Consider the following 26994-nt stretch of genomic DNA (forward strand, 5'->3'; position numbering starts at 1 on the left):
ACTGGTGACCAGAAGAATACAAATATCCAAAGGTGAAGAAGAAGGGTCATTTACACAAACAAGACACCAACGAAAATGTCCAACTGGAGACACGACGAGATTCGGGAACTTCCATCCGTAAGGAAGGGCCAAAGCCGAAATAGTAAGACAAGTCCAAGGGACAGCAAGAGACTCGGTCGTATGTGACCAAATCATGAACTGGCTACGTGAACGCGGTGTAATCCAAACAAAGGTGCAGGTGTGTGTGTTTGTGTGTATGTGTGTGTGTGTGTGTGTGTGTGTTGTGTGTCTGTGTTTGTGTTTAAGGGCATATATGCATGTGAGGGTTAATATTTAACTCGACTAAGTACATGATTTAACTAGCATCATTTGAAGAGGCCAAGAAGGGGGTCAAACAGTTTGCTTGTCTTGTGAATGGAATATATTTGTGGTAAAAGAGACGGCTGCAAAGTAAGACAGTTTGATCAGTGTACTCCACCACCCTCTACTGCCCTCCCCAAATGAAGACAGATCAATCGACCAAAGCAAGTCACTTGCCAAAGCACTTTTGTCTGAGACCTAATGCCTCCCAGGACAGCAGCTCCAAACATTTGGCTTTTTTCTCTCTCATTTAATCGATCCAATATACACATCTTAATCTCTGAGAGAAATATTTCCCTGGCTGCGTTGGGTGAAAGTGGGGCGGGCAGGCGGGTGGGCAGGGGGGTGCAGGGGGTGGGAGTGCAGGGGAAGGGGGGGGGGGGTCGTATAAAGCCAGAGTACATCACCCTGCTGGAGGAGGGGTGGGTGGACTACTCGCAATGAGAAAATCTTGAGTTACATCTTAACTGACTCACAAAGCTTTCATAAACATAATTAGAATAGTTTTGCACACTAGCCGTGATTTCATTGTTATGAGCTGTATTATACAGCAAATTGTAGACTGGTGATCATTGAATTTCTGGAAGTCATATCTACTTGTTGGCTTTTTGTTGAAGAATTTAGACTGAAAGTCAACTGTAAAAGATGTAAAATGTTACAGTAACTAAGGATTAACAAAACAAAGTGTCGTGATAAAAAGTTAATCACACAGCGGAAATTGAAGTTTACTGAGAGGTACAGTATATCAGAGTTGTTGTTTTTTTTGTTTTTTCAAGCCCTGTAGTAAACATCATAATCCCTGTTCCTCAGCAGACTATTAACATCTGAATGTGAACACAGCCAAACATGTGCACATAACTACACATAAGGCAGAAGGATACATAGCATCAACACAGTCTTTTCCTGTAAAAGAAATGTGCACTTATTATGTCACTGTGTAACTAAACTGCCCAAGTATATCAATTGAGCAATGCCTCCCCTGACAATACTGAAGAGGTTACAGAGGAGAATGCACTTTGCGACTTGCATTACCGTTTGAAATTACATCCATTTATCTCAGCAAAACAGCATGCTGTCAAAGATCTGCTTTTATGTAGATCAGTTTCTTATATCATAGACAGTCAAAAGTTTAACATAATATACCCACATACACTTGGTCTATGATCACTCTTGCGCCCATATGCTGAAGAGCTCCTCTTTAGCTTTGTGATATGCATCAATGCTATTTGGATCCGTTGACATTTCATCAGCTTGGTATATTGTGTTTGGGCCAATACAAGGCTGATCAGGTGTAAATGCACATTATATGGTTACTCCATCAATCAGCCGTCACAGATCGATGCAATGATTTCACTACAAACAGCAGTAGAGATGCTTGAGATCATACTTTATTCAATCAATACATCCATTTCCGTCTGTCTGCTGAATAATGCATGCATTTGTTCTCCAAGGATGGAGAGATAAAGCTAGGGTGTTACACAGCAACATGCCATTTTATGTCAAAGATTTCTATGTTAACATTTTCTATAAAGTATTTTTCCAGGTGTTTTCTTTCTTTCCCGGGCATTTTGTGAATACTTAGGTTACCTCCTATGATGAGAACCCCGTCCTTTGTAATTTAAAATAAAAAAAGAACTGTTATTTGTTGGTGTTATTGGATGAAATGACAGTGATAGGTCAATCATTCTGCTAGGCAGTAAAACTTCAAGATGCCATAGTAACGTGTTTATTGTCTGAACATATCACTGATGTTGTCCATAAAAAGGAGAGGTGTGAGAGAAGTCTGACATAGGTCAATTGCTTATCCCCTGAGAACAAAAAAAGTGCTTTGTTTTGCTGAAGTTTTGAAGTCCTTGACAGAAATTCAGTTGAGCATATATGGGTTCACTTAAGTTGCCTCTTCACTCTCAACCACTCCTAAGGGGCAGACAGTCTCTACATCTTGAATACTGGATGCATCAGTGACATCACCAGCACTACATGTGCTGCTCCTGGAGGACAAACTAGCCATGAATGAGTGCACCTTGTGAGCATAGAGGTCCCTGACGCTAAAATATGGCAGATTCAGATCTGGGTCCAGGCATTTCATTTTGTTATTGCTCACACTGACATCCATGGCCTTCTGTCTCTGATAGTACTTAGAGAACTTGTTGAAGATGATGGTGATGGGGAGGGCCACCACCAGTAAGCCGCAGATAATGCAAAGCGTGCCGATCACTTTACCGCCAAGAGTAACAGGGTAAGTGTCTCCATAGCCCACTGTAGTCATGCTAATGGTAGCCCACCACCAGCCTACTGGGATAGTTTGCAGCTCTGACTCATTCTCCTCCCTCTCCACAAAGTATATCAGTGCAGAGAAGATAGAGATGCCCACGGAGAGAAAGAGCAGCAAAAGACCCACCTCATGGTAGCTGTGGCGCAGCGTGGCACCAAGGGACCGCAGTCCCACCGAATGACGCGCCAGCTTGAGGATGCGGAAGATACGCATGAGTCGCAGGATTTGAACTACCTTTCCCACGTTCTCCAGCTCCTCATTCTCCTCGTCCACCGTCTCAAAGGCCAGCGTGGCATAGAATGGCACAATGGAAACAAAGTCTATTATGTTCAGGGTATTGCAGAGGAATTTGCGCAGGCACGGCGTAACGGCCAGCCGCAAGGCAAACTCGACCGTAAACCAAACAACACAGATCATCTCAAAGACGGCCAGCACTGGGTCCTCCACCTCTTTCTCGTTGGCATCCACCTGGTGGAACTCAGGCATACTGTGAACACACATGGCCACAATGGAGGTCAGCACCACACTTAGTGATGCTACAGCCATGATCTTGGCTGCCCGTGAGTAACCCGGATTCTCCAGTCGCAGCCAGATGTTCTTGCGTACTTCAGAGCACCACATGCCCTCAAACCTCTCCAGGTCCTGGTCTAGGACAGACAACTCTTCCATGGAAGAGTCAAAGCTATCCTTCAATTGCTGCTGCTGGTCATCACTCTTGCGATCCCAGTCCCTCTCACCAGCGTACTCCTTCTGCTCCTGGAACTTATTGCTGCAGCAAGAGTCTAGGTTGTGTTCTTTGATGCCCCAATACTCCAGCTCTTGACTGAAGGAGAACACACACAGCTCCTCCATCAGATGGATCTTGCCCGTGTGATAAAAATTGAGCACATAGCGGAAGAACCGAGGGTTCCTGTCGAAGTAGTATTCACGCTCAGCAGCACCGTAATCATCACATAGCTCCAGAATGGCCGCCTCAGAGTGGCAGCAGAGGAGGCGACCCAGTCGCGTATGTGGGAAACGCTGCAGGACACCTCGTGCCACCCGCTGCTTAAAACCACCTACGTTCAGGTTGATGAAGCCATCATCTGGGCCTCTTCTATGGAGGATCTGCCCGTAGACCATGATGAGGAAGAGACATGGATGGACCGCTGGTCTGGGCTTTTGATGTGGTCTCTTTGGGTGGAGTGGTCCTTGTCTATGATGCCATCACCTATGCTATGAAGGAATAATTCAATTTGAGCACTAAGTCTTGCTTATGTTGAGTGTTAGATCACAGTGGAACGCACTAGTGCAGTCAATGCACCACTGGCTCTACGCAAAACCAATTACAGTCATATATAACAGGCACTGGTCATCTATTGTACATGAAAGCTTTCTTGTTGAGTCAACCCTACAACTTATAATGCAATAATTGCATGTACTGCTGCTGGCCTCTTTACTTAAAGACTTCTTTCAAATTTGCAAGGAGAAGTATTTAGAGCAAAATGAAAAATCATAACTTAAGCATAGTACTTTAAGTAACAACTTGATATGTATCTCTAAGATTTGAAATGTTATGACATAAAAGAAAAATCTCAGGCACAAATCTTACACTGTGAGGAATCCACGGTGTGATATAAACGTGCCTGACATATTCTTTGCCCAATACTTTTGCATAACATCCTTTTAGCCCAGTACAAAAGCGCACACAGAACTAAGAACGCAAAAACTATTAAAAAAGTGAAAACGCAAATCAAGAATTTGGACATAAAATCCAGCTGGTTCACAACACACCTTTCCCGTGTTCAAATAGTTTAAATCAGAGTAAGTCATCAATATCGGTTAAATATTTTTGAAAACTATTGGTGAATACGAGAGACATCCAAAAGTCTCTTAATTTAGTCTTTCTAAAAGGCGGTTGTCATGAATTTGTGTGTCGCCACACAGTAAACTGATTATTCTGCGACCAGTATAAACTACACAAAAATGTCAGATTCTCAAACTTACCTTTGTTTCTGATTCTGATCCCGTCACTCCACAGAGAAAAGTTTCGGCGCTGACAGCTCCCCTCTCCAGCGACTTCTTTGAGCTGACACGATATGACACCGGTCCATTCGAGCTCGCCGCGTCCGTCCCGTGCAGCATTCTGCCTCAGTCGGGTTTCTTTGAGAGCTTCAAAGTGCAACTGTATTAGGATGTCCACGGCAGGCGTGCGTCTTTGCGTCATTGGCCCTTGTCCATTGGCTTGCGCGCAGCGGTTTTCTTATGTGTGCGCGCAGTTGGCTTTCCCGCTTCCCATGCATCTTTCTCGTTTCGCATTGGTGCCTGACTACTTATTTGCACCGAGGACGCAGGATACCGTGAAAGACAGAACCAAGGACTTGTTCACTTCCCACGAGAGGGACTTGTGTAAAAATGTGGACTAGCTCGAGACAAAAGAATAATGTTTTAATCAGAAAATAGTACTGCGTTGCCTAATTGACCTGAGAGATCCGGTTCTGCAACCGAATAACATCACATTCTTTTTTTTACATGAATGTAAGTATTTGAAAATGAGTGATGCAGCTAAACAAATTGAACTACAGTGGCATACCAAATATTTAATTCCCTTTGAGGACAACCACGTGTTCTTTCTTTTTGTGTGTGAAATCCTTTTGACACCCCTTACAGACTTAACTGATGAAAAAAGTGAGATGCACAAATCATATACAACTAGTCTACAAAAGAGTAACTAAATCCCTTGGCATCATCAGAAATTTCAGCACCTTGACTCATCAGCCTTGAGAAATTTCAGCACCTTGACTCAGTTTCTGTATTATAACTGAAAGACCAGTGTGCAGTGGTAAGTCTGAGGCATCAGATCCCATGTCTGTTAATGACACCACATTTAACATCTTTAAAAGATTTAATATATTTTTAGTAAATCTTTTGAACATATTCTCACCTTTCAGACACACTCACCTCATTTCAAGATAATTTATGTCCTCCTTTTACCATTCCTCTCACTGTCGCTTTTCAGTTTTCAAGTATAGGAGCTCACCTTTATAGGGTAGGTATGTTAGTATTATTAAAGTGTCCGCATTCTGCACTAAGCAGTCAACTAATCAGCCCTTCCATCGCACTTATAAAATATGCAGGTACTTGCATAAGCAAATCACACTCATTACATGCTCACGGACATTTACACAAACACACATACGTAGTAAGATGTATTCACCATCTCTGAAATATCTAGCAGCTCGCCTACCATCCCTAGATTGTGTTCTTTGTTCAATTTTGTATTTCGTTTGTTCGTATATTTGCTTTATTCGTATTTGGTTTTAACTTATCCAACATCTTAGGTCTTTCATAAGGCATTTTCAGTAACTTTCCTCAAAGGCACAAAATTTTACTATTTGTTATTGTTGGCGGTATTTTCATTTTGCTACCACAAGGGTCGTGAAAACAATACATTAAAAAAGAAAAGAAAAACATAAAGCTCTCGTTTCTTTTCCAGAAATTTCTTCAGTTGGTCATCGGCTTATTACATTTCTAGAGCATGTGTATATGTTGGTTCAACAGTTCATTGAGAAGCCAACGACTTCATTCAAACATGTCTTACTTATTTATATGGTGTTACTGTTAAGTGTTTGCAGCAACATAATGCTGTCCTACGGAGATTTCAAACTAGCTGGTTACAGCACCTACAACTATTTTGTGATTGTCCATTTCACCCATAAAACGGTTGGTCAGTCTAAAAAAGTTTGTCGCATGCTGCCATCTAGGGGCACACTGACGATCAGCTGCGTAGACCGTGTCCTATGTATTGGAGGCCTTTTCGCTTTAACCAGTCCCTTCTAGTTCAGTAGCGACATAGCCTACTCGGGCTCTCGCTCCGGGGATGTACGAGGGGAAAAACTCACTCAATTCACCCATGTCATGCCGAGTCTCTTAATATAGAAGATCTAGAGTGAGTAAATAAATAAACAAGCAGTCAAAAATAAATAAATAAATGCTGAATACATTAATAAAGTATGAAAACAAATATGTGCTTTTGTTTTTGTTTGTTGGCTTGCTTGCGTACTTGCTTGTTTGTTTGTTTGTTTGGGGGGTTTTTTATTCTTCCAGTTATTTTTCAGTTTATTCTTTTCCGTACTTCATTTTCTTTAACATACAAGGAGAAAGCAAGACAGCCTTGGACTTTTTGCCCTCTAAAGAGGAGGCGGAGCTGTGCCAATCAAGTAACCGTCGTCACGTGCAGTTAGTATAAGAGCAATGTACCTAGGTGCTGTCCAATGCGTCAAGAAGGTAAGACAGACCAGGTGCAGTCTATCTGGTGACCAAGCTAACATCAGTTTGGTAATTTTGAAAGGTCAGCCATCTCAATAAAATTAACAAGTTTCTTATGGACAGGCACATTAAAATTCAGGCTTTATTTTCACACTGAAAATGTTCTGTATTAATTCTTTTTTTTCTTTTTTTTTACTTCTCTTTTTACTTTTTCTTCTCTTTACTTTTTCATTTTACTGTTTGCCTCCCATGTCCTTCATATATCTATATTAGTTTAAGCACTGGGTTTTGTTTCCTCTAGTGTTGTTATGCCCAGTGTTGATAGTGTGTGTATTGTGTCCTTCAGTCCTTCAATCTAAACTGTGTCATGAGACAGACATCTGATATGTATTTATCTGTTCATGAATCTCTAACTCTGACTCCACTTAAAACGTTTGGGGCTGCAGGAAAAGAATTATTACATAAGGTATAAAGGGAGAAAAAAAAACCTGATTGTATTCTGCTTCACAAGGATTCAGTGAGTTACTTAAAGTTACTTTCAGTGCTTGTGAAACACAGTAGGACTGGGCTCAGGGCTTGTCTTGGGTGAGTCCTGTCTAAGTATAGATGTGCATGATAATGCCATTCCAGGTCCAGAAGACTGAGTACAGTTATCACAAGGGCCTATTAGCTCTTGTTATAATTACCAGGTATTTGAAACAGACTCAGTTTATTTCATTCATCTAGAGGGAAATGACTGGGAGGCATCCCTTATTGAATACCGATGCCACGTTGCCACCATTTCCATTGCTTTTCAGAGAAATGCCTGCTTGGACACAGGAGTGCTGATTAATGGGAGTTTTAAGTTGCTTAATTAATTTTACAAGGCTTTTACGCAAATGTTTTGGCATTACTGAACAGCTTTTTTTTTCTGGACACATGCAGACCAGAGGGTGTGGTTCATATCATGACGTTTTATGGAGCCTCAGTTTACGAAGAGCCCACAAGCGTACAAGTCATACCCATGCACTGTGCAAAAGTATGTTACTCAGTTACCTGCCACGTTATGCAAATGTAAGCTAAAGGCTAATTCTATACATTGTGATTTTGGCGGCTGACATCCTTAATGATGGTACCTTGTACTTCTGATTTATATGTAATACTGACTTCCGACTGTAGAAGGCAGTATCATATAGAATACAATACACATACTTGTCCATGTAAAAACAGCTGGCTGTGATCTATCCTTTTTGTACAATTTATTATGCTTCAGTAATTTATACTGTTTGAAAATTCAGATGCTCACATGAATCAAAACTTCCTCTTCCTCAAACAGTGAACACAACATTTCAACCAGTGTACAGTTTATTAACCTTCTTTTTCACATATAAAATAATTTACATAGAATCAGTTTTTAGATATTTCAGTCCAATATAAAATGGTCCTGTGCCAATGTTTGTTCGTTTCATAATATTTATATATCTGACAGAAATAAGAGGTTTTATCTAACAAATCTAAAAACATCATAAATCTTTTGCTGCATATAAAAAGTTAGGGCTGGTCACTAAATGTGACGGTGTGAAGAAATTTAATCCAATGACATTTAAATGGAGCATAAGGATCACAGAAAAAAATTATGAACAAGAAAAAGTACCAGACAAACACTACTTCTTACCCAAAATGGGTGACACTGAGAGTGTGTGTGTGAGAAAGAGAGAGAGAGAGAGAGAGGGAGAGAGAGAGAGAGAGAGAGAGAGGGAGAGAGAGAGAGAGAGAGAGAGAGAGAGAGAGAGAGTGAGAGAAAAGGGCCGTTTGTGTCTGATGCCTGGTTGTCCTCATCCCAGAGAGCTGTGGCAGAGTGGGCAGAAGTTGTGGTTACAGATTTCCTGTTCGAGGGCGCTGTGTTTACAGACGCTGCAGATCCAGGACTGGTACTCAGAGATGGTTCGACCTGTTACAATGCAGGTTGGCTGTTTCCCCTCCAAACTGAGAGAGAGAGAGAGATCAAGAAAGATGGAGAGAATGGTTATGATTTTATGACTCAGTGCTAAACCTTATCTATGGGGACAGAACGACCAACAATGCCAATATAAGGTGTTCAAATCTGACAACCCCCCTTCTTTTAGTTGCCTTGTAGTACATATATAATATATACATAGTTTGCAATACTGAGGACACCGGCAATGATTGGTTAAGACATTTATGCATTGGTTACGGGATCCATTTTTGTTTTTTTCAAGTGTGTTACAGGAAAATTCAGAACGAGACTGCCAATAGTCTCATTCAAGACAGGTAGCTTCTGAAGTGTACGGCCACAGTTGCAGAGAAATTCTGGTGGTATCTCTCACCCATCAGTGACGCTGTCCAGCTGGGACTTGCGGGTGTCTTTTGGGCTGTGTTTGGTAAAGATTTCCAGGGCCAGGTCCTCGTACAGCTGTCTCTGCTCAGCGCTCAGGCTGTCCAGGGATTCCAGCTTGATAAAGGCCCGTGAGCAGGTACCAAAGGCCTGGTTGGCCGAGGAGCAGATGGCTAACAGAGAGTATATCTCCACCGCTGGGATGATGTCCTCGTAGTCTCGCAGGTGCAGGGCTGTGTTACAGAAGAACGAGAGAGCAAGGAAAGAGGGAGGAGAGAAAGAGAGAGAAAAGTGCACTGATCTTAGTGAAAAATACATTTTTCGCCACAAATGAGATTTTTAACAGCCCTAAAGGAAGTGTTGGTAGGCAATTCCGACTTGTCTTTTTCCAAGGGCATGGTGTGAACTCTGTAAAGAATGTGTCATATTTTCTAACAGCTTCTGTCAACAGCTGTAGAAAACTAAACAGTCAATGTGCCTTCAGAAAGGAAACTGAACATTGTGTTTACTTATTTGAGCAGTGCCGGACCGTTTGGTAACATTTCACTTTTATTCATACTGTCCTAACAGTGGTATAATGAATTCATCCTTGTTTAAGTGTATTTTTTAGCATCGACACCACTGGAGCGAACAAGTGGGAGGCTAAACATGATGCAAAATACGGATAAACATCTATGAAACATAACTATACGCTTCAAAACCATCATGATGCTCATACAGGTGGCAAGAGGGAAAACAGCTCAACTCAGTTACGGTGTGGTCTTCACATTATTTGTAAATTAGAAAGAGGTCAAGGGAGAGGGGCATATACCACGCGTCAAAGAATGACATAACCACCAATGGCTGCTACGTGAATGAATTCATCCATACCAGAGGCCACCAGGCCAAGCAGTGCACCAACGCAGGCACTGCGTCAGACAAACACACTGCCTTCTCTCTAGGCAGTCTACATGTGTTTATTTGTCTAAGTCTGCCCTCTTGTCCTGTCTGAAGAAGAACCAATTTCAAATGTGACCTGAAGTTTGTTTGTTTTTTTTAAAGAAAAAAAAAAAAAACTCTGCTAGGTGATTGAATACCTTGTGTGCACAGACAGTGGTCAGACACAGAACACAAATACACACAGAGAAGAACACGCTCAGACATGGGCTCTGCAGTGATTTATAGACTTTTCCACTGAACACACAGAGAACACCTCGTCACTCCTTTGGAAAGAGAGGAAGAGAGAAAGAGCTAAACATGAGTTGGCCAGTTAGCAGAATGTTTAACGTACACCTTCCCGTCCAATGCAGATCCAAGCTGACATAATGTATCAAGCCTATTTTAAGGATTTAAATACAGGTCACTTTCCAGAGGTATAGGCACCAGCAGAAAACGAGAAAATCCTCGTTATTACAAGCGAGTGATTTGAGCGTTAGAATTCTGAGCTCTGCATGTACAACCTCAGGGAAAACCTTCCACACACTGAACATCCTCAAGATAAGAACTCATTTCTGAGGTGATGAAAATATGGTGGATGTTACTTGAAATGTGTTTTGTGCATCTGCTCTGTTACCTGTCTTCATGGCAGCGTCCACGTTGCCGTCATAGAGCTGCCTCTGAGCCAGAAGGAAGAAATGGTAGGCCTCAGCTCCACGCCAAGCATTATCTATGATACGGTTATCTAACGAGGTGGCGTCCTCCTCCAGAAGCTCTGCCAGCGCTGATGTAGCCTGGACACACACACACACACACACACACATCACAACACATGGACTGGATTACAGAACACTGAACAAGTTTTCAAAATAAATTCACAGAGCTGAGGTGTTTATACTCAAGGAGAACAAAGCTCACACGTAAGATTTTTGAAATGCTCCTTAACCGGCTTGAACGGAGAAACCATTCATATACAAACAGAGAAATCACTCGTATACTACGAGGTCTCATCTTTTAACACATCTTTTAACAGCTACTTGAAAGGAGGGACAGATTAAATGACATGATTAAGAAAGGCATCAATGTGTCGTCATTTCCTGCTATGTCTCTGCCCCTAAAATTGCAGCCATTATCTCTAATAACCTGGAAGCTATTTAAAGACCAAATAACAAGCTTCCTGTTGGCACACACACGCCATTCAAGAGAAATCTCCCACTTACTGGGACAGCTGGTTAAGTTCACATGCAGAGCTGAAACATAAAAGGCTTCAGCAAACACATGAGCGGTAAGACCACAGACCATCAGAGATGAATTCAGTCTGATCTTCACAATTATTATAATAGTTACGACGCAAAATAACAGCAACGCAAACTCAAAGGGTCCTGTAAAAAATGCATTCGGTGATAAGAAACATGTGGAAACAAATACGGGTTGGCTGAGCACCACCGGCTGGCTCAGAGCATGTTCTCTTCTCCAGGTCAGGTAATCACCTCTGATTTTTTGCCTTTGACTTTGCTCTGCTGAGAGGTCTTCTTCTGCGTGTGGTAGTTTTCCATCAAGAGAGCGGCCAGAACATAGAGCTTCTTCACCCTCAGGGGCCTGGTTCTCTTTTTAGCCTCCTCATCTGCGATCTGACAACACAGAGAGGAGGAGACAATGGGGATGAGATGTGCGGTTACAGGTGTTTAGGTCTGTTTAAAGGCACGGTCAACACGTCAGTCCGTTAACATACTCCAGTTCACTCGCCGCCGACACACGCTCAAACTACCTTAAACATGAGTTTAGCTGCATCCAGGAAATGGTGCGCCTTCCTGTAGAGTTCCACAGCCTCCAAGGTCTTGTTCTTCTCTAAGAGGTGAGAGGCGTATTTGGACAGGAGGGGTCCGATCTCTTTCATATTGTGATTTTTAGCCAGCTCCACCGCTTTGTTCCACTGGGAAGCAAATGATATACCATCAAATAACCACAAATCACACGTCAAATCAGCTCCGCTTTTAACCTGTCAGAATGACAGCGGCTTACGCTCCGCATGCGACGACCATCTGTTGTTTTTACGTGATGTAGGGCTGATCACACTCATCTAATCATGAGTCATGGATAATGACAAACGCAGAGCCATGTTATCAACCTAGATCTGCACATCTGTTTGTGACAATCACCCCATGTGCAAACCGGGGACCCATTTTCCTTAAGGGGTAATAAGAGCATTTTTATTTTTTTTTGCAACCTCAGTGAAGGTTCCGATGGGCACACATTTGTGTGAATTACATGTGTTTAACCATTTTAAGTGTGTCCGATAACTATGAACATCACATATGAACTCAAGTGCTACGTTTTAACTGCAATGTAGTTAAATAACAATAACATTTGAAAGTTTGATAATACTATAATGGAGCAGGAGAATAGGATCCTAAGTGACACTCGTCAGGCCCTGAAGAAGTCATACCTGGTTCAGGTGCACACAGGCATCCACTGCTGTCTTGGGTTGGTTACACTTCAAATAGGCACTCACTGCCTGATCACACATGCCCACAGTCACAAACATCTGACCAATGTCCTACAACACAAAAGCAAATACAAGCAAGGGTTTGCATGTGTAATATTCACACAGTCACATTGTAAAATAAATTGTAAAATATATATATATGTGTATATATATGTATTTATTGTATGCATGATGAAAATTTCAGAGCAGTGAAGATGGGAGTTTCTCCCTCACAGGTAGAAGTTTATGGTTGTCTGGGAGAGTGTTTGCCAGCCTCTCCAGTCCATCGTAGTCCTCTAGCATATAGTAGCATTCAGCCAGTCTCTCCTGGTTACGGCCCTGTAGGTAGTACTGCACCGCGTTCACCCTGCAGACCCACACAGACAACCACCCTCAGTACTTATTATCACCGTCATTTTTTACTATTACTCCCTTTGTGCTGGAGTTAAGTGAGTTATCAGTAACTGTGCCTACTGCTTAAGTACTATGTATATTAATCTACAGTACCACCTTAAAAACCACTTAGGTCATTCCATCAAAAACACACACATATTTAAATACAAATTTACAGACTCAGCACTAGTCTTAGAATCCTATCGTGAAGGAAGCGAAAGAGGCCGACCACTTCTGTCTGTCGGCGAAGTAGTCTCCAATGGCATTGTAGGCCTGTTCCAGCAGAGCATCGTCTGAGTCCCCAGAGCCCGTCTTCAGCAGGTGCAGCACCCTGAACCAGTCACCCAGCTTTATCCTCAGACTGATGGCAAGGTTCCTGTGAAAGGTGAGAGAGAGAGAGAGAGAGAGAGAGAGAGAATAAGCATATGAGCAACACCTCTAATGTTTGTATTACCCATAAAGCATATTCAAAAAGTTCTCCGATCAAAATTTTATTTCATTTGCGATGAGACCAGAGTCCCACTCACCTGCGGTCCATGTCCAGGTACATCCTCTCGGCCTCCTCAAACCTGCCGAAGTAGGCTGCCACCTCGGCCTGCTTCATGGCCTCGCTCTGCAAGTTACCCAGACGTTTGACAAACTCAATGCCCTGGTAATCTTTACAGCGCACGAAAGCCTGTTCGGCTGTCTTCAGGTCTAGCTTCTCAAGGGCTGCTTCTGCCAGCAAACGCCTATATGGTGAACAGTGAGGAGGGTAAAGCACGGCCATTATTAAGAGAGTTTCATCCAACATAAAAAAAAAAATAAAAAAAAACCTATGTAACATCAGCCATGACAGCCAAATTACTATATAATGTTGGAATCAAAATCACTGTCTAGGTCATTCTGTGGTATGTAGGGTGTCTTCCATTTTTATGATGTTTTTATAGTCACTGAAGAGAATGAACTGTGAGTTTTCAAGAGAAATTGGGAGTTTATAGCTTGAAGCTGGGAAACGTGCGCTGGACTCATTTTCAGACAGATGTTGTGCTTCAAGACTATATTTTTCACTGACCGCCATAGCCTCTAATCACATTTTTCTTCCCACAAGAAAACTAGAAGCTGTAAAAGGAGCTGCAGCAAGAGCTCTCGCTAAAGGAGAGAAAAGTCAATTTAAAGGTCCTAGGACAAGCAAAGAGTGTTTCATGTTTTCACAGGCCGCTGAGAATGACCCCTAGACTACACACACCGGCCGTGCCTGGGGGTGAGACCTCTGGGCCGAGCCCAGGCACAGTCTGCTCCGTGAGGAATGAACTCCGGACAAATCTGGGAAACAGGGAAGGAATCTGCTCTGGCTTCTTGACTTCTGCTCTAGGCCCCTTGTTAATGCGTGACCGGGACTCACATTTTTTTTCAGCTCTCAATACTCAATACACATTCCTCCTGTCTCACTTCAGTGTAGGGGGGGAGACATCGATCAGCGGGACGACTTAGACTGAAGGGAAGACAACCCTTCTGCTGGACACACCACAGTATGCAGGTTTCTGCAACAACACTGCACAAACACACCTGTTTGAGCTAGGTCATGGTGAGTCTGTTGACCACTCACAAGAGGGTTTTCCATGATTCATATTATGTGCTCACTACATGGCTCATTTTGGGAAAAAGTGTCAGAGAAGTAAGGGAAAGGGAGCAAATTCATCCAGCAGTACTGGCTGCATGTAACTGAACACTGCGTTTTGGGACTGAATTTCTTTTGGCTTCAAACACGTTGTTTATGGAGAATGTTGGATATGGAACGCACACGTTAAAAAAAAAAAAACTGTGGGCTCTTCATGCCATTCAAATCAACCGATAACATTCAAATGGCCGTCATTTAACTGATTTTCTTACTGTAACAGGTCAACTTCTGTTTCAAGATCCAAGCAAACAGAAGGGCTTTTTTTTTTTTTTTTCCTTTTTTCAGATGCTCCAAAATTCCAAGATGCGCTGTGAGAACTGACACATGGGGCCCAGGTCCTCGGTGAGTCAGTATCAATCAGACCGGCCCTTCCAAAAACACGCTCATAAATCTCACAGGGCCGCTCAAGTTGGTCCGCACACTTTAGGCACCGCGTCAGATAGAGAGATTCAAAATCTTTTTTTTTTCATTTAGAAAAAAAGAGGTATCGTTTTTCATAAATCTTGTTCATGGGGACAAATTTTTCAGCAGTAATACTAGGAAATGAGTGACCAGTGTGAAAACCGTTAAATTCAGCCACGCCTGAAATCAAACATCGAATTTTCCTGAACATTCCACACACAAATAACGTTGTTTGTCGTCAGCAAACAATTTTGCCCATTTCATCTGTGTGTGTACATCTCTGTTAGGACCAATGTGGCATTGGCGGGCTGTCTTCTCATTTTTCCTCTAGGGAAACCCACACAATTATTCAAGACATGAATCTGTAATGCCCACCAACTTCCCACCTTCTCACGTCATTGCTGACTGAGGCACACACATCGTACCACTCTTCCACAGAGCTCAGGCCAGTGTGGGTGGCCAGTCAGTGGACAGTCACTGTGTGGGAAAGCTCTCAGTGGAACAGCCTCCTCACGTCTAGCCATTCATGCTAAAACTGGGTCTGAGGCCATAATTAATGGAAGTGTGCACAGGAATTCAGTTACAGATACTCATATAAGCACAGTGTAATGGTCCACACACATACTGTATACCAAACATACAAGGCACCACAGTTTATTAACTGTATATTACCTCTACCTGTATGAGTACCTGTATGTGCGTCCTTTTAAAAGTACATGTAAAATCAGCATTATGTGATAAGTCAAGTAACTTCATATTTTCTTAATGATCTATCTGCAAACCTTCCTATGCAGACCGACCAACAATTTTGTATTAACTGACCTAAATAAACAAACACTTTCTCATTGAAAGACAGCGTCTCTTACACTGTTTGCGCATAAAAGAGGTTTTGTGTCTGAATTTTACCAGAGTCTAGGGTGAGGGTTGTCTTCAATAAACTGGGAGGCATCATCTATCCCCACTTTCTCAATCAACGCTCGGCTATCTCTCAGGGAGCGGATCTCAAAGTTGATGAGGTAATCTTTGTTTGGCCGTTCCGGATCCTGCCAAGGCCACAGAATCACATGAAAAGGTTTCCAGTAAGTTCTACTTAAATGACTAAGATTACACAATAAACTGATTCAAGCAACTCTTCCAAATAACCTTGTTTGATCACAAGTTAATTAGCATCAATAATAAAATTGTATGTGTTTTTACTTTTTCTCTTTCTGTGGTTTATAGTATAATTAATTGATTATATGAGATTGTTTAGGGAGGCTTTCTTAAAAAAAATCCATAGAGAAATGGGAATTTTATAAAATGTCAACACCTGCAATATCACTCACGATAGGTGTGAGTGACCTATTGTTATGAATTTCACAGAAGACTGAATATAGATTACCCCTTTCAAACCTGTAACACATAAACCAACAGATAAACCATAATCAGTGTACAAAACCACATTCTTACATACCTTCATAATTTCATCCAGAAGGACAGATTTGATCTCAAGGTCCTCAAAGTTACATATATATCCAGATGTCTGAATTGGCTCCTACATTTGAAAGGGGGAAAAAACGTGATTTTCATATGCTCACATACACACATGTACTCACACACATATACTAACTCTAAATCCAAAAGATTAATGGCATTTTTCTTCTAGGGCTTGTAAAACAAACTAATGACAGAAAGAAGGACACTTTCAATAAACAGTCACTGTACTTTGCACTATGTCCATAATGTACAGACACTCTATGGGGAATGTATTTTTTCTGCTAGTTAACCATGGGTCTTTGTTCAGCATGACCAGTCATGGTTCACTTCAACCTATGCATGAACACACTTCCAAAGCCTTATTTTCAAAAAGCAGTCAAGAGTAATTCCTAAACGACGAAGCATAAATGACATAGGTTTAAGAAAATAAACCAGCTACCAAAACCAATCATCCACGCCTTCCCCTTTCCTACTGTCTCTCCCTCTTACTCGTTCAAACCCTCTCTCTGTTATTCTCTCTCCCCACCTCTTCCTTCCACTGTCTTTCCCTCTCTCTCTCTCTCTCCTTCCTTAGCTCATACTCCCCACTTCGAAATGCCCCATGAGCCCTCTCTGCTATTTAGTCTCAACCCCTTTCCATCTTTCCTTCTCTCACTTCCTCTTGCAGCTGCTGCAGCCCTCCTGCTGGGCTCACCTCGGGATCTAGGTTCCTGAAGACGTACATTCTGGTTTTCTCCATCATGGCAAACAAGTCTGGGTTATCATTGGCCCACTTCATGTCCCACACATCCTTGCGCTCAAATTTGGATGGGTCACCTGTAGCACCACCCTGCTCTCCCCCAGCACCGTCAGCCAAGGAACCTCGTGTGTCCAGGTCCAAAAATGTCAGCATGCCCGTTATGTCAATTATAGCCAGACGACTGAGCAAACAGGATCGGGCAAACATTAGTGCACCAGGTTTACTGAGTATTCACAAGCTCAACTCACAAACTTCCTTGGATCAAACTAATACCTTTATTGCTAATGTCACCTGGAACCACACCGAACGAGGAAAAGTAAGATTATTGTTTTAGTTCCACTTTTTTTTCTTAAGAGGTTCTCAGAACCAAACATGGAATTTTCTTTCCTATGGTGGTCCTGCTCAAAACCCAAACCCATATTTAGAATCATTTTGGTATTCACCTAAACAAGGCTCAAGTCTACATTATGGTAACTAATTGTTTTAAATGTGTCATTTTGCAACCAACAAGACTATTGTGGAAGATTACTGTGACTATTGTAGAATATTATTGAGACTGTTGGGGAAGATTACTGAGACTATTGTAGAAGATTACTGAGACTATTGTGGAAGATTATTGAGACTGCTGGGGAAGATTACTGAGACTGCTGGGGAAGATTACTGAGACTATTGTAGAATATTATTGAGACTGTTGTGGAAGATTACTGAGACTATTGTGGAAGATTACTGAGACTATTGTAGAAGATTACTGAGACTGTTGGGGAAGATTACTGAGACTATTGTAGAAGATTACTGAGACTGTTGAAGAAGATTATTGAGACTATTGTAGAAGATTACTGAGACTGTTGTAGAAGATTATTGAGACTATTGTGGAAGATTACTGAGACTGTTGGGGAAGATTATTGAGACTGTTGGGGAAGATTACTAAGACTGTTGTAGAAGATTACTGAGACTGTTGTAGAAGATTATTGAGACTATTGTGGAAGATTACTGAGACTGTTGTAAAAGATTACTGAGACTATTGTAGAAGATTATTGAGACTGTTGGGGAAGATTACTGAGACTATTGTAGAAGATTACTGAGACTATTGTGGAAGATTACTGAGACTGTTGGGGAAGATTACTGAGACTGTTGTAGAAGATTACTGAGACTATTGTGGAAGATTACTGAGACTGTTGTGGAAGATTACTGAGACTGTTGTGGAAGATTACTGAGACTATTGTGGAAGATTACTGAGACTATTGTGGAAGATTACTGAGACTGTTGGGGAAGATTACTGAGACTGTTGGGGAAGATTACTGAGACTGTTGTGGAAGATTACTGAATCTGTTGTAGAAGATTACTGAGACTGTTGTAGAAGATTATTAAGACTATTGGGGAAGATTATTGAGACTGTTGGGGAAGATTACTGAGACTGTTGGGGAAGATTACTGAGACTGTTGTGGAAGATTACTGAGACTGTTGGGGAAGATTATTGAGACTGTTGTAGAAGATTATTGAGACTATTGTGGAAGATTACTGAGACTGTTGGGGAAGATTACTGAGACTGTTGTAGAAGATTACTGAGACTGTTGTAGAAGATTACTGAGACTATTGTAGAAGATTATTGAGACTGTTGGGGAAGATTACTGAATCTGTTGTAGAAGATTACTGAGACTGTTGTAGAAGATTATTAAGACTATTGGGGAAGATTATTGAGACTGTTGGGGAAGATTACTGAGACTGTTGGGGAAGATTATTGAGACTATTGTAGAAGATTATTGAGACTATTGTAGAAGATTACTGAGACTATTGTAGAAGATTACTGAGACTATTGTAGACGATTCCTGAGACTGTTGGGGAAGATTATTGAGACTATTGTAGAAGATTACTGAGACTATTGTAGAAGATTACTGAGACTATTGTAGAAGATTACTGAGACTGTTGTAGAAGATTACTGAGACTGTTGTAGAATATTATTGAGACTGTTGTGGAAGATTACTGAGACTGCTGGGGAAGACGATCAGAAAACACTTATGAATCCATAATGATGACATAATGATGGGGCTATTAGCACTATAGTTGCCATCCATTCTTTAAAATACAGAATTATTCTGAAATGAGACGAAAAATGTTGAGTTCTTTTTACAGATCAATTAGATTATTGCTTTGTAAGAAACGAAATGATAACTCTAATTGGCATAAATCTCAGAAGCTTTATGGGCTTTAAAAAACAAAAAAAATGGATGCCGGACTAGATGTTTCACCTTTCATATCTAGCTCAGGTTCCATGTGGCTCCAAGTGGTAAAGAAAAACATATGTAAAATCATTCAGACTTTGAGTAAAATGATGACTAAGAGAAATGCAACAGTTCAGAGATCACAAAAATGGCACTACACTCTTAATTCTTTCAGGTATTTCTGGGTACACAAGTGTAAGATCTAGCCATGATTCATCTGAGGCCATTTCTTTAGACACATACTGGCATCATCCAACTGAGGCAATGAGACTCGTCCACAAACCTTGAGTTGCAGTTGAGAGAAAGTTGATAGGCCCTGCAGTTCAGTGTGTATTTCTGTAGCAAACCCACATTAGGCAGGCTGTATCTCTGAATGACACCAGATTCCCGGCCCTACCAGTACAGAGAGCAAACAGAACACACACACGCACACACACACACAGAATGTATGAAAGAAAGAGCAGCTATATAGGGAGGTACTATTTACTCAAGGATTTCAGAAATGAGCCACAACATTAATCCACTTAACATACCACTATTAACGTCTTGTCTGTCGCTGTAACGCAGCAAATGGGGTCCCTTGTCGCCTTAAATAAATGGAGACAAATGTAGTTGTTATATTCAGAGTGATGGCAATATCTCTCAATACCGTGACACTGAGCCATTGGCCTAACTTGGCAGAGCATCATGTCCACAGCAGAGGGTTTCATACGTTCCTTTCACGGATCTCTTCTTGTGTATTTGACAAATGCACTCACTGTGAAGGCTTTGGAGAAATCCAGCGTGCCATCTGTAGTTCCACTCGGGCTGTCGTCAATGTGATAGACCCTGCAGGGGAGAACAGTACGAGTGAGAGAGAGAGAGTAAGAGAGAGAAGGGTACTGTACTTTTCCTCTGTGTATTGAAGGATCCACTGGCAGAACACTAGGTTTTTTCTGAGATCTGTGTGGGTGATTCTGACTCCAGGACGATATGCACACAATCCGAATGGAACTTTTCATACCACTGCAGCCAGCGAAAACACCCTGACACCGAATCGAGAGACAGACCGAGAAGCCCGTGCATAAGCTACCAAAAAAAAAAAAAAAAAACCCAACAGCAAGGAGTATGGCCAGATACAACACTTCAGTATCAACACACACCTGCTTCTAAAATAGTATCATGTAGACTCTTGAGGAAAACTTTTTAAATTGAAGGACTTTTCATGGCACAATCAGGGAAGATTTTTACTTTATTACAGGGAGCCAAAATGTTGCCATAGATAAAAGACAATGCAGAAATGTGACATCTTGCCCCTCACCTCTCGCGACCCTCCTTTCTTGTCTTAGCCACCTGGTTGATCTCTAGGGCAGTGAGTTTCTTGGCGACACGGTACTGCCATATGTAGAAGGCCTCCTTTGACGCAGCTATTACGTGTGTCTTCGTCATGGTTACAAAGAGAGGATCTGTGGAGTTGAAATAGCAGTGGGGTGGTTGTTACTTGAACAAGCAGTGTCACGGAGTCAGTTACCAAAGAGAAACATGGCACATCAGACATAATTCCCCTTTTATCCTACAGTACGCTTATCTGAAATACACCGGAAATATTTGTCACAAATGCGCACGCACACACACACACGCACACACACACACACACAGAGAGTTCTTCTATCCTGCGTCATAAACATCTGACTCGCCACAGTGTTTAGGTCTTCAGTGGTCCCATGTGCTTGGGGACTGAACCGTGTCCAGTGTGGTCATGGGTAAACTTTTCGTCTGCACCACAAATCTGGACTACCATACAGGGAAGGAATTTTGCAGAGGGCTTATGAAGTAGTGAAAATTCCCTTTCTACTATATTGCTTCCCATAGCCATTACATAGTCGTTTCATTGTTGGGCTTACTGCTCCAACAAGGCAACAGGTCTTTGATCAACAAAAGAGCATGCTCCCATTGAAAGTGTTTATTTTTCTGTTAATACTGCGGAAGATGTGGTCTTCTTTGCTCCTGTTCTTTTACTCACCAATGTCTATGTATTTAGAATCCAATGGAGTCCCAATGGAGTTACACAGCACCAGCACATACTGCAAAAAAATAGTCCCTCATTAACTTAGTTGTTAAACAATCTGTCAGTAATCAGCAGGACGTGACTACAAAGCACTCTCAACAATGCGGTTATACGCTCTAATCTCATAATGTCACACTACTGACAGATTGCCAACAGCATATTTCATGACAATGGAACAAATGTGTGTGTGTGTGTGTGTGTGTGTGTGTGTGTGTGTGTGTGTGTGTGTGTGTGTGTGTGAAGTAACATTCTATATTCCTGTCACTCATTTTTAAAGGGGTATATTACCGTGGCAGTTCCTGCCTCTTGCTCTGATTCCTCCTGTGGAGAATTTGCATATAAACATGAGTAGGACAACAAGACAGATTAGTGAGGACACAGATAGAAGTGAAAATAATTCTCAGTCGACTATGCACAGCACAGCTGCCAATCTATTTGTCAATTTATTTCACTTTTTGAATTAAAATCCATTTTAAGATTCTGTCTATCATTTACTGCGACATGTAACGCTTCCACGGTGAAACAAATCCCTCCCAATTAAACCACAGCTACATATAGCAATATTTCTGACTTGTATACACATGCCTCTCATCTGAATTCATTTTAGTGTAAATCTACTCCTGAAATAAAACTTTGACCTGACATAGGTTTCTAAAGGCAGTATGCCGCTTTTTGCCTACAGAGATTGGGATTGCATAAAGATTGTACCGGTGGATGGGAATCATCAGCTTTCGTTGCCAAGATACAAAAGTCCCCACAGGTTGTGATGGACATGAGGCTCTTGACGTACTTCACAAACTTCTCATTGTTCTTTGTACCCCAAAACACCACACTGTACTCCAAACGGTCGGGTCGTGTGTATGCATACACAACAGTATTGGAACAGTAACCCCACTAGAGAGAGAGCAAGCAATTAAAAACAGCAGTACCCACATTAGAACATTGTGTTAGATAGTATTAGAATCAAACTCTAATGGAAAATTCTAGCCGCTGAATTATCTCTAGACTGAGATGACACCATAACTGCTTAAAAGTTGGAATTCTAAGCAGTGTGTATATGGTTCCAAAGTTAAGGAACCATACTCTGGAGTATATATTTTTTTCTGCCAAAATGTTTCATGTTACAAATTATATGAAAGTATAGAAGTTGTTCCTGTGCCCAAAAAATGACACTCCAGAACACAACTAAAATGAACAGTTTCACAGCCTTCTGAGTGACTGTAAGAAGTGCCTGGTTCTACACTAAAAACCTCAGACGACTGTCCTGAGCCACATCTAAGCCACCTTTTCCATTTTCGTTTTTTTTATTTCCTAAAAATCAGTGTCCACCGCATCGCCCTCATCAATCCTATTTACCACAAATTTAACTGTTTAATATTTTTTACGGGTGAATCTGATCCACAGGACTGCTCTTTTCTCTAAAGGTGTTTCTGAAAATTACCTTGTAATCTGGCCTAATGTTTGCAAAGTAAATGAAAGAGTCGACAGCCAGGCCTATCCGTAGTCCTCCACCTTCCCAGGACACTGCTGTCATCTGCTTACCAGGAACTTTCAGAGTGCGCAAATGCTGACCAGGGGAGGGAAAGGAATGAATCATAAATGTCAAATCCTACAAAACACCTCAGAAAATTGAAAGAAATAATAATAGTTCTGCTGTATCAGACAACATCAATCTACCACTGTTCTAAATCATCAGTGGGGTTCAAAGTAATGATCTTGCAACTGACAAATTCAGAGACAAAGAGTGATATGGGTTTGGATTTAATGTGTAATACTGTATGAGTGTGTGTGTGTTTGTGTGTGTGTGTGTGTGTGTCTACTTCTCTATCCTCTTACCTCTCCAAAAGGAGTGTAAAAATGCACCACATTGACCTCTTTGTCCAGTGACACAGCTCTCTGTGAGCCGGCCACAGCCAACACACTCCCGCAGTGGTTCCACTGGATACTGGCCACGTTCATCTGCGTGTCAATCAACACTGGGTCTAAAGCAAACACAGTACGACACACACACAAAAGTGAGAAGATGAGTGTCTGTCTGTTTCTCTCATTCATGCTTTTAATACACCCATTTCACTCACATTGAATCTGAAGTCACTGATATTCTTTTAACTTTTATCTGTGATGGTCATAGGGTACCAACTTATAAGGGTACCAACTTCTCAAAAAACAAGACGACAACCAAAAGTTATTCAATGAAGCCCATGATAAATGCAACATTCACTGAGGCTATCAAAAACGTACAATAAAACATATCTTTTAAAATCTTTATACATTCTGTAATAACAACTTCTGTTGGTCTTCTGTTGAACAAGAACTATTTCAAACAGAGAAACTGAACCATGGAGCAATGAGTCCTGTACTTACTTTCATCATTCTCATAGCGCATGACCTGACACCTGCCATTGTCAAAGCAGATGGCCAGGCAGGGACAGTCAGGCTCGATGTAACCCTCTGTGCCCGGGTACCAGTGTATGCCCGCGATGCTGATGGCCCCAGTAACATTCATCAGACAGCTCAGAGTCATCTTCATCTGCGAGAGGACATCCATAAATGATACAATGAGTCATCAGAGAGACGTATTCATGCACATATGGGACTGTTTTTCTCTGAAGAGCCTAAACTGTCCTGGTCAGAGGGAGATTCCACTTTTAAGAGCGCTGATAGTTCCAACAGAACACGAGACTAAGTTTGTATGAGCTGACACATAACTCACAGCTGTCCCATTGACTATCTTTTCTTGTTGGCAAGACTATATGAACGGATACCAAACAAAGGCGAAAGAATTAGTCAGCATAAGAAAAGAAGAGGAGAATGCTTTAGGGCTGTGTTGATAATGCCCTGAGAACTTACAATGAAATTCCCCTGGTTGTCATAGATGTGGATCTCTCCATTGGCCATGCCAAAGAGCAGGATCTTGCTGTCAGGTGACCAGGCCACATGAGCCAACTGGATCCCCTTCAGCTCTTTCCCCCATATTCTATTACCTAAGAGATAATGCATATGTATTAAGCTATGTGAATGATAATCAGCAAATAACCTGGGTTTGACTTGCTAAGGAGGCTTCCATGATAATATGACAGATAACAGTTGGGTAAGCAATCAGTTGAGAAAAGCACACTCTATTTACACCAATAAAAATCATTTGCTGCTCAAAGGCGGATCTAGACTTATTACTTTGCATACTCACCATCCACTGAGCCAACAATTACTGCCCCATCTTCGTACACAATACAAATCTTCTGGCCATCAGCGTTCCAGCTCATGCTTCTCACCACTGATTTATTCCTGTTATTGATCATCTCCTCATACCAGGAGCCTGTTTTACATCAAACACAAAACAAATCTCATCTGTAGATGATTACGATCATCACTGGAGTAATATAGCACTTTTAAGCACTGAGGAAAAACGGTGTCAGAAAGACTTGCAAAAAAAAAATACAACTAATTTAACTCAGAATTTCCTCTGATATAGAGTTAGAACTTTTTTGCTTTTCTATTAAAATTAGCTTTTTATCATTTTTGTACTACATGTCTAATACCCTTGTAGAGCATCCAGACAATGATAAGGCCATTCTGGTCACTGGTTGTCAGCTTCTGGTACTGTTCATTCCATGTCACAACTTGTACTGCACCTTCACAGAATCAAGCAAGACAAAGCAAGAGTCAGCACAGTTCAGCAAAGCAAAAGGCATTCATTTAGTAATGCATCACCCAGGTATAAGGTAGATATATGTCTCTAAGTATCCACTCTCCGACTTACCACTGTGTCCTTCAAGTGTCTGATTCATAGATAAGTTGCTGGGTGCTGCGAGGCCTTTGAGTTTTGCATCATCTGAAAAAAAAAAAAGCATTAAAAATATGAACTTTAGATTTGGAAGCTGGCTGTGGCAATAACAGTTTTAGCTGCATTTCACGAGTATATGTGCAAACGACCTTTGATTTTGGACATTGCATTATTTTCACCACTTGCAGATGCAGTATAGAATGCCTCTGAGAAAACATACTAAATGTGTGACTGCCAGGGAAGGCCTGAGGCCCGTGTGTACTGGAGAGGTGGTGAGGGTTGCACTTATAGTTGTCACCTGTCTGGGTCTCCAGCTTCAGCACTTTGAGAAGGCCATCATCCCCACCGCAGGCTATGAAGCCCTGGTCTTTGTTCCAAGACACACACTTCAAACGTATGTTGTTGGGAATGGCAATCTGAGGATACAAACATCTCATACGTTTTGAAAGTAATTTCAGTGATTTAGCTACTACATCATATACTAACCACAGGAGAGAAATCAGGTAAGAGCGTCACGTCTGCAAGTTAAAATAGCGACAAGCAAAAAATGCATTAAGTGTCGTTCCCCTGTTTACAAAAACGGGCTCTTTGTGAATGCGATGTAAATTTGTAAATAGCGGTTGAGTAACCTGATGCTTTGCAAACACTATAGGGCTAGGTCGACTGTTATTCAGAACGTCGTGCATGCATTGATAACTCCAACCAGCAAGCTTCCGTATATACTTCTACTCACTTATTCCAGACGTTTTACATGTACAGTACCTACATGTCACACAGAGACCTTACCTTCTTACTAAGATAGATAAACATCCTTCCAGATAAGTACGACGGCTAGTTTTGCTAGTCTAACGGTAGCCAAGCAAGCTAAAATGATCTAAAGGCGGTTCTTTGGCGATAAAACAAGATCAGTTTTTATTTGCTCTCTCATATAAAGTAAAGTTGTATGAAATCATTTGGACGCGAAACTGTCGTCTCAAAGAACAAAACATTGTGCACGAATAAAATAGTCTTTGCGAAGTGGTTTGCTCGGTTTCCAGGTAACCACAGACCGGAAATAACTTGTGTGGCATGGTGGTAGTTGTAGTCTTTTTGCGGTGTAGCTACAAGCCACAGAAAATATTTGAAGGGCTGATTCTTCAGAACTGTTTGGGTTACTGTATGTTGTGCTAAGTAATTATCTTTGTGTGATAGAAACAAAAGCTTTCGAAATATGCTTTTTCACTGGAGCTCTGGTAGCTGTGTGTAATTAGTTTCAAAATATTTTAAAAATCTGAAAATTACCAAAATGGAGTATTTGGACATGTTTGTCTATGCAAAGTGAATGAATGTACGGGTTTTTTGCATGTTTATGTGTTACTTTATGGGAAATTCAGTGTCTAACAATCACTGCTGATTTCGTGCAATATGAAAATATAAAGTATTTGTTAACATGTCAAATTGGATACAATTACCCAAGTATAGACAACAATATACACTATTAGATATACATTTATGTTTATTCATTTAGCAGACGCTTGTACCCAAAGCAACTTTGAAGTGAGGCATAACATAAACCAAACTTGTATTATATAATTATATTGTGTAACCTAGCATCCTTTTAGGAACTGTCTGTGGGATGCCACAGTCAACTTCAGTATTAGACAACATAAAAGATAT

General features: G+C 41.3%; 2 protein-coding genes across 3 annotated transcripts; both read right to left on the minus strand.

Moving 5' to 3' along the window:
* Nucleotides 1-2248: 2248 nt before the first annotated feature.
* kcns3a (potassium voltage-gated channel, delayed-rectifier, subfamily S, member 3a) lies at nucleotides 2249-3757 on the minus strand. The gene has a single exon (XM_030772710.1). It carries the CDS (start codon nucleotides 3755-3757, stop codon nucleotides 2249-2251), a length of 1509 nt encoding a protein of 502 aa, XP_030628570.1.
* A 4940-nt stretch (nucleotides 3758-8697) lies between these two features.
* On the minus strand, nucleotides 8698-26148 carry wdr35 (WD repeat domain 35). 2 transcript variants are annotated; one of them, XM_030771880.1, is made up of 28 exons: nucleotides 26125-26148; nucleotides 25637-25754; nucleotides 25315-25386; nucleotides 25094-25186; nucleotides 24742-24870; nucleotides 24405-24538; nucleotides 23919-24084; nucleotides 23391-23536; nucleotides 22996-23121; nucleotides 22263-22448; nucleotides 21843-21875; nucleotides 21510-21570; nucleotides 20808-20952; nucleotides 20266-20335; nucleotides 20041-20094; nucleotides 19791-19900; nucleotides 17244-17469; nucleotides 16527-16607; nucleotides 15980-16116; nucleotides 13539-13742; nucleotides 13241-13387; nucleotides 12853-12985; nucleotides 12580-12690; nucleotides 11902-12066; nucleotides 11624-11764; nucleotides 10771-10927; nucleotides 9211-9451; nucleotides 8698-8848 (listed from the first exon to the last, which is right to left on the minus strand). In XM_030771880.1, exons 1-28 carry the CDS (start codon nucleotides 26146-26148, stop codon nucleotides 8698-8700), a joined length of 3561 nt encoding a protein of 1186 aa, XP_030627740.1. The 2 variants fall into 2 exon arrangements, with proteins under 2 accessions (XP_030627740.1, XP_030627741.1); XM_030771881.1 differs by lacking the exon at nucleotides 21843-21875.
* Nucleotides 26149-26994: the final 846 nt, after the last annotated feature.

Source organism: Chanos chanos, chromosome 4, assembly GCF_902362185.1.
Source record: "Chanos chanos chromosome 4, fChaCha1.1, whole genome shotgun sequence".
NCBI lineage: Eukaryota > Metazoa > Chordata > Actinopteri > Gonorynchiformes > Chanidae > Chanos > Chanos chanos.

Bases quoted from the DNA above. Each gene is read 5' to 3' on its own strand.
- wdr35 (XM_030771880.1), bottom strand. From the start codon at position 26,148: ATGTTTATCTATCTTAGTAAGAAG. The intron at 23,537-23,918 runs GTAAGTACAGGA...TGTTTGCTTTAG, and splicing joins GCGCTATGAGAATGATGAAA to ACCCAGTGTTGATTGACACG. The intron at 20,095-20,265 runs GTGAGTGCATTT...CATTTATTTAAG, and splicing joins ATTTCTCCAAAGCCTTCACA to GCGACAAGGGACCCCATTTG.
- kcns3a (XM_030772710.1), bottom strand. From the start codon at position 3,757: ATGGTCTACGGGCAGATCCTCCATAGAAGAGGCCCAGATGATGGCTTC.